General features: G+C 39.1%; 1 protein-coding gene across 2 annotated transcripts in view; it reads right to left on the bottom strand.

Moving 5' to 3' along the window:
• Positions 1-4964, bottom strand: part of LOC138026666 (putative E3 ubiquitin-protein ligase UBR7) — an 83706-nt gene extending 78742 nt beyond the window's left edge. For both annotated transcript variants that reach the window (XM_068874103.1, XM_068874102.1), the window contains exon 1: positions 4760-4964. In XM_068874103.1, the coding sequence (XP_068730204.1) occupies positions 4760-4888 (129 nt within the window). In that variant the 5' untranslated portion in view covers positions 4889-4964. The remainder of the gene's footprint in view (positions 1-4759) is intronic.
• Positions 4965-7500: the final 2536 nt, after the last annotated feature.

Genomic DNA, 7500 nt, shown 5'->3' on the forward strand with positions numbered 1-7500 from the left:
ACCGCACGATAGACAAGAGCAAGCCTCTGCCAATTTGGCGAGTTAAAAAGGTAAATAAACTAAGCTGCATGCTTCCGTCGCGCAATTGAGAGATAGCTCATGAAATATGTTGTTCGATGCAGTTTGTAACAAATGGAGAGCCACGTAGCCCGAACGGCTCACAATTACGGTACTCGTAAAGTTAATAATGCCTGTCGCATATCTTTCAAAGCTGGCCGCTCGACAAGCGGCGTTACCGTTAAGACGAGATTTCCCAAACGTGTAAATTTCTTGTTAGAATTTCTGCTGATCTTTATAACATGAACAGATCTTGAACAATTTTTAGAAGTCTTGTCTGCTGGAAAAAGAAAAACTATAAATGGTTTCATTACAGGAACTTTATTATATTCGAATGTGCCAAACATCGCAGATTGCAAATACGGCAAATACGCATACTAATTATCGATGCGATGGATCCGCAAGAATATGCAGATTTCTTAATAGCATCTGCTCCAAATAAAAGCATACTGCGTCCTCTCTTAACCGCAGCATAAATCAACCGGAAAAAATCTAGGTGAAACCTCGGCTTTCGGTGGTTACTGTAGACAAGGTTTTACCTCGGTCAAACTGGAGATTGAATCTGCGGTTTCACCTAGTCAGAACCGCGGCGAATGCAAAAATAGTTTCGAGCGGTACTGTAGTTTCACGTTCAAAGAAACAGTTTCTATAAATGTGAAATTAGCATACATGTACATGTACATGTGTACAGAGGACATTAATTTTGTTTCCAGAAAGGTCTGCTACTGCAGTGTTACTGATCGATGACATGTACAATGTATCCAGTAAGGTCTACAAACTGCCCATGCAGGGAGTAAACTTGAAATGCCACTCCTTCAGATCAATGCATTTAAGAAGAGATGTAAAAATACATGGATCATTGCATTACTTGGTTGGGTGTGCGGTATGCAAATATTTCTCAGTGTTTCTATTGGAAATTTTAGATTCGATTCTCGATAAAATCCATCGCACGGTAAAGCTCACTGTTTTGCTTTTATATTTTAATCCATGACATAAGATTGTAGTTTTGAAGAGAGGACACACAGGAATGATAGCCGCTATCTTGTTTTCTTATTAAACAGTTCCTTTTGTTATTTAAGCGAGGAGTAATACTTTCGCAAAAGTTGAATCGAGTATGAATAATTGACAATGTTTTGTGTCTGTGATTTTGCGAGAATCGAGTGTTGAGGATCGAGTTTGATTTTGACTGAATCAAGTCTCGATCCTCAAAATCGATTCTCAATCCTAGATTCTCCAGAGGATCAAGTCGAGACTGTCAACTTACTTTTGCACGATACTGTAACCAAGCAAAAAAAAAAAGAGACTAACAGAGTGTAGTTTTTAAATGGGTGAGCAAGTTTTAATAATTTGTTAGACTTTATCCTTAGTCACTCAGATGACAAGAAACAGTAATGTACCAGACAATGGAAACTCCCACTCCCACAGTCCAGGGAAGGGGTAAGGAAATTGATAAGCAATATGGAATCAAGATCCCCTACATTGTATCCCAACAGCAAGAATATCATTCTGAGCTAAGAGAGACCGAATAACTACATATGTACAGAAAATATCAGAATCTGGAGTGTGCAAGAAAATTGTATGTGACAACATGTGTTGCCTACTGTCTCTATAAAATTCAATGGCACAAAGCCACTTTCCACTTGCATTGTTTCAGAAAAGAGGGGAAACTCGGGTCAAAGACCCTACAATGTTGAGTTTCATGACCTGACAAATTTATAGAAAATTTGTGATGGTTTGGTGGGAGCTGTGGAAATTTGACTCACTGGAATTCCTTGTTGACACTCTGCCATATAAACTTGCCTAGAGCCCTACACTTGCTACCATTATGATCTCCCATGTACTGGACAAGAGGCCACTCTATTGGGCAGTCTTTTTTCACAGGCAATTTGTTTGTTCACCAAATTTAGGCCCACTACAATGGCTACTTGTCTACGCAGTGACTCTGTTGTAGTTTATTCATATTTCACTCAAGTTCTCTGGAAGGTGGCTATGTGTCTACATGGCTACTCCATTGCAATGTATTCATAATTCAGCGAAGTTACTTGAGCTGTAATCACTGTTGATAAGCACCACAGTAACTTGAGAGCTACCAGTAGTGGTGGGCCGATGATCGATTATAATCGAAAGTTGATAGAAAAGTTCAAGCGACACGACAATCGATTTTGCTTTTTTCATAATCATTTATCGCCGAAAAAATTAAAAATTTATTGGGGACAAATAAAAGTATTAAAATCAATAAAAATCATGGACTCCTAACTCCTAAGTCACAACAGCAGATATAATCTAAGATTGACTGTGTTTACCTGGCGGTACCGTGTTCGCTGTGTTGTTGTCACTTCAAATACCTCACGCTTATTTGAAAGATGTGGCATGCTAAGCCGCTTTTGTATTTCGTAAACAACTGAACCAAAACATAAATTACAAGCTCACTGTTTCACGTTTGTAGTATCACTACCGTCCAAAATAAGTTTTGAAATAGATCTCAAATGTATTTACAAATCACCAGAGGAAGATAATGTCACCTCTGATCCAAGATGAACAATAAAATTATTGTTCATTTTGGCTTGAAAATGTTTGTTTCGCTCTCCCCAATCTCTCCCCAGTTCCCAGTGTCCTCTCTCAGACATGCCTCGCTTACATGTTGCTGACGAGTCCAACATGGCGGCTAAAATGGACGAGTTGGAGATCTTTTGCTATCCTGGAAACACCAGGTCAAAAGTGTGGGAATATTTTGGTTTTCATCAAGTGAAGGAAGGGCCCACTTTGACTTCTATTTAGATGAAAAATATGTGGAATGCTTATTGGTAGATTTTTCCAATTATAATCGATGATCGATCGGTTGGGGCAATCTGATTATTTCTGATGATCGAATGTGAAATCTCAACCGATTCCCACCACTAGCTACCAGTGCCTAGGCCTAATAACTATAAGTAATTACCAAATTGCTTTGGTTTAAGATTACTTCACTCAGTTATATTGGTTCAAAGTTCTCGCGCCACTTTTTCAACCAATCAGAAGTGAAACCAAAACCAATCGTGGCTCGTGCATGCACATTTTCCTGCGCCTTGTGTCGGCTATGTGTAATTACTTCGAGTTTTCATTGGTTTACCAGATTGTCCGTGTCCTTTTTGATTGGCCAAAGTGATTACTTTGGTTTTGGTTTTACGACACTCGATTGAAACTTGTTCTAGTGATAGGACTAAGAGGAATACAATTCAGGGAGCAATAATTTTTGTGCAAGTGATTTCAAAATGTACACTCGGCCAAATAGAAATTATGAGCACGATTACCCCTGAATTGTATTACGCAAAGTCCTATTACTAATTAATCATAATTATAACAAAATGCGAGAAAGTCAGAACAAAATGTGAGGACAAAAAGTCTTTGAATACCTCTTTGTCTGAAAAAGTTTAAATTATATTCAATCTGTTTTGCAAATAGCAGGAAAACAGCAAGAAAGACTCCATCCAAGTGCATATGATTGACGCGCCAATTGCGTAGGTGTCCAATTACAGGTATCATTGGATAACTGTAATCGGACACCCACATGATCACGTCATACCAATTAGGTGACAAATGGGTGCACACAGAACCAATGAGATTCAAGAATTTTGTAATAGTTAGAATTACTGTAGATAAAAGAAATAGGTCTAGTTTGTTATGTTAATATTCAGGCAGGGATACGAGACTTTGTTGTAAAATTTCACGACTCAGTTCTGCTTCCTTTTATTTGTTTCACAAGTAATAAGGAAGATTTCTAAACAAAATCATGTTCAAATTTAACTATAAAACCTCGTAGCCATGTGTGAATATTGATATATCGAACGCATTTCTGCAAAGCCATTTGTAAGAGCTACGCAGAATAGCTAATTAATGTTGAGGGATATTCTGCAATTTAGCCGAGATGAATTCACACATGAATACCGTATTTACCCGTGTATAAGTCGACCTTTTATGGCCTCAAGTTCCAAAAATCGTCCTCGACTTATACATAGGTCAAAGATTTCGAACCAAGTTCCAGCTAAATAATTTATTCAAAATAAACATCATAATGTGGTCGTTGGGCATAACGAACGCAGTGGACGAAATACTTCAAAATGAATGACAAAAGACTTCAAAATTAATGTAATTAAGCAATTCCCAGTTGAAATGAAAAAGGATTTGTTTTGCTTTAAATGTTGAAGATACTCACAAGCACAAATATGAAATAGACACTGGAAATTTTCTTTTTTCAAAGGCGGAAAGCTCTAAAAAACATTCTTGTTTCTTCAAATAAAACGCGATCCTTCAACGGCTTAGTAACCTGGCACAATTCCTCGTGTTTGCGTGCAAGCATGATCGCTTGAGGCCCTTAATTGTTTGTGAATCCACAGTTCCAGAAATCGAAGAATGCAAGATTAATATCCCATGAACATTTAGCAAAGAAATTAAGAAATTGCTTTTTTTGCCATCAAAAATGGGGGGTCGACTTATACATGGGATCGACTTATACACGGGTAAATACGGTATTAATTGCATTACCAATATGGCGACTCTCACCCGGGCACTACTGTCTTTAAAATTTCAAATGCGGAATCGTCTGAAGATCGAGGAATATTCATTCGCCTGCAAATTAGTGGCCGGCTTTCCTAAAGTTTATCCAACAAAAATCCAATCCGCGCGCCGAAAATCTAGGATTATAGACTCATTTAAGGTTACTTACAGCGGGATATGTACAATGCTGATCGTCGCTACCATCTAATACGGCTCTCGCTTCTTCTTCGAGTTCATTATCTTCTTGCAAAACATCCACCATTGATACGACTTCATCTTCAAGCAGTCCAGTGTCCATATCACTTTTAATTCTCTATAACTTCGATCCACAAAAAACAAGCTGGCAAAAAAGCTGGTATGGCGCCAAAACCGATAAGGCGTTCATGTTAGGCCCATAAGACGTCCCATATATTACAACTTTAAGCATGATATATACCACACCAAGTGTCCTTTTAGACCGTTAGCCTTCATCCATCCTAAGTTAACCGTTTACCACAATCCACCACAAGTTAACCTTAACTTAACAACGTTAACCCTCATCTACCCTAAGTTAACCACGTTTACCCCTATTTACCCTGAGTTAACCACGTTAACCCACATTTACCCTACGTGAACCACGTTTACCCACATCCCCGCCAACATCTACCCTAAATGAACCACCTTTACCCTCATCTACCCTAACTGGACCACGTTTACCAACACCTACCCTAAGTTAAGCACGTTTACCCTTATCTACCCTAAGTTAACCATGTTTACTCTTATCTACCCTAAGTGAACCACGTTTATCCACATCTACCCTACGTTAACCACGTTTACGGAGGGTGAAAAGTGCAGGTTGCAAGTTAGGGTTGCAGATCATTGTTTTACTGATAACTGAAACAACCCAAACCTTTACAAAAATGCTAACCTTAGCATTAAATATTATTTTTTAGGCCTAATGGTAGCAATAGTAAAGTTTTCGGTTGTTTCAGCTATGGTGAAACAATGACCTGCAACTCTAATGTGCAACCTGCATTTTACACCCTCCACCACGTTTACCCACATCTACCCTAAGTTAACCACGTTTACCCTCATCTACCCCAAGCTAACCTCGTTCTTCCACGTTTATCCTCATCTACGCCAACTGAACCACGTTTACCCACATCTACCCTAAGTGAGCCACGTTTACCCACATCTACCCTAAGTGAGCCACGTTTACCCTCATCTACCCTAAGTGAACCACGTTTACCCTCATCTACCCCAAGCTAACCTCGTTCTTCCACGTTTACCCTCATCTACCCTAAGTGAACCACGTTTACCCACATCTACCCTAAGTGAACCGCGTTTACCCACATCTACCCTAAGTGAACCACGTTTACTCACATCTACCCTAAGTGAGCCACGTTTACCCACATCTTCCCTAACTTAACCACGATTACTCACATCTACCCTAAGTTAACCACGTTTACCCATATCTACCCTAAGTGAACCACGTTTACCCACATCTACCCTAATTGAACCACGTTTACCCTCATCTACGCCCACGGGAAGAAAAATTGGATTTATATAGCGTCAAACGCCTTGTCAAAGGCGTGATAAAGACCGCGTTTGTTACAGCTTTACAGGCCTTTAACTCGCGTCAAATATTATCTTTTGCGGTTGCCTTTGCAGGGGAGTCTCAGGTGGTAAAGGCCGTTTTTACCACAGTTTTACACCCAACCTTTGACAAGCGCCAAAGATATTATTTGACAACTCTTTGTTACCCTCACAAAGGTGTCGTCAAAGATGTCTTAGCTTCAATTTAAAGACTTGGCAAAAGTGTTGTCAAATATGTCTGAGATTCAGTTCAAAGGCTTGACAAAGGTGTAGTCAAACACGTAGGAGATTTAGTTTAAAGATTTGACAAAGGTGTCGTGTTTGAGATTTAAGTCGATCAAAGATTTAGCAAAGATGTAGCCAAAGATGTCTTGGGATGTATTTATAGCTGTTGGAGTTCAATATGTCTTGAAGCGCTGAATTAATAACTCAGATCTCTGGACTACTTTTCCTTAATCAGGACGGTAGTACGGAAACTTCTGAATTTTCTAGCCATAACAAAGACACATTCAACTCAAACAACTGTCCATCATAACTGTACTGGAGTATCAATTGAAATGTTTTTCAAATATCTGAAATATGTCTAGAGTGGCATTTCTGTAACCACCGTAGTCAAATTAATTTGCCATCCACCCCCGTGTTATGCCATATGAGAGACAGACTGAAAAGCAGATACTACGAAGACTGTGATAATATTGTGAAATTTGATAATATTGTTAAACTGAGTACATGCATACTCGCACACAAGATATTTAACAAGTCTTCCAATATTCCTTCACTGTTTCATGATTCTCTTAGAACAGTTTCTAGCTTGCACAAGTGAAGCCCTGTTAGGGGGGGTGCCCATGTCCTCCGTCTGAATTTCACAGCTAGCTATGTCGCAATTTCGGAACATTCTTGTGTCGCCTGTCGGAATTTCATTAATAAATTTTAGCTTGTTGCCCCTCTGACAATCCCCATTCGCTGGAACGACGCCAACGGAACATACGGCCTCTATCTTTAGTACTTTTAAGCCCAGGGTTTTGAGACCTTTTATAATGTTTAATACCTATTCAGACTACTTGGAATAGTTGTTGAAGTCAATGAAATTCCATGTAGTAAACTATACAAGTGAATAAAGGCCTAATCTGGCAAAGCAATCGAGCTATAATAGCGTTTCTACAATTCTAGTAGTGCAAGAGTCTAATGTTTCTTCCGAGTTCAACTCTGATTTAGTTGTCAGACTGTGCTTTTCTGTAACTATAACAACCCAGGAGGAAGGACATTATCGACCATTCATTATCCGCAAGGCATGCGTTTACAAAAGGTCTGTGAAAAATCATAGTTAGTAGAGGG

Source organism: Montipora capricornis, chromosome 12 (assembly GCF_036669925.1).
Source record: "Montipora capricornis isolate CH-2021 chromosome 12, ASM3666992v2, whole genome shotgun sequence".
In the NCBI taxonomy this organism is placed as follows: Eukaryota; Metazoa; Cnidaria; class Anthozoa; order Scleractinia; family Acroporidae; genus Montipora; species Montipora capricornis.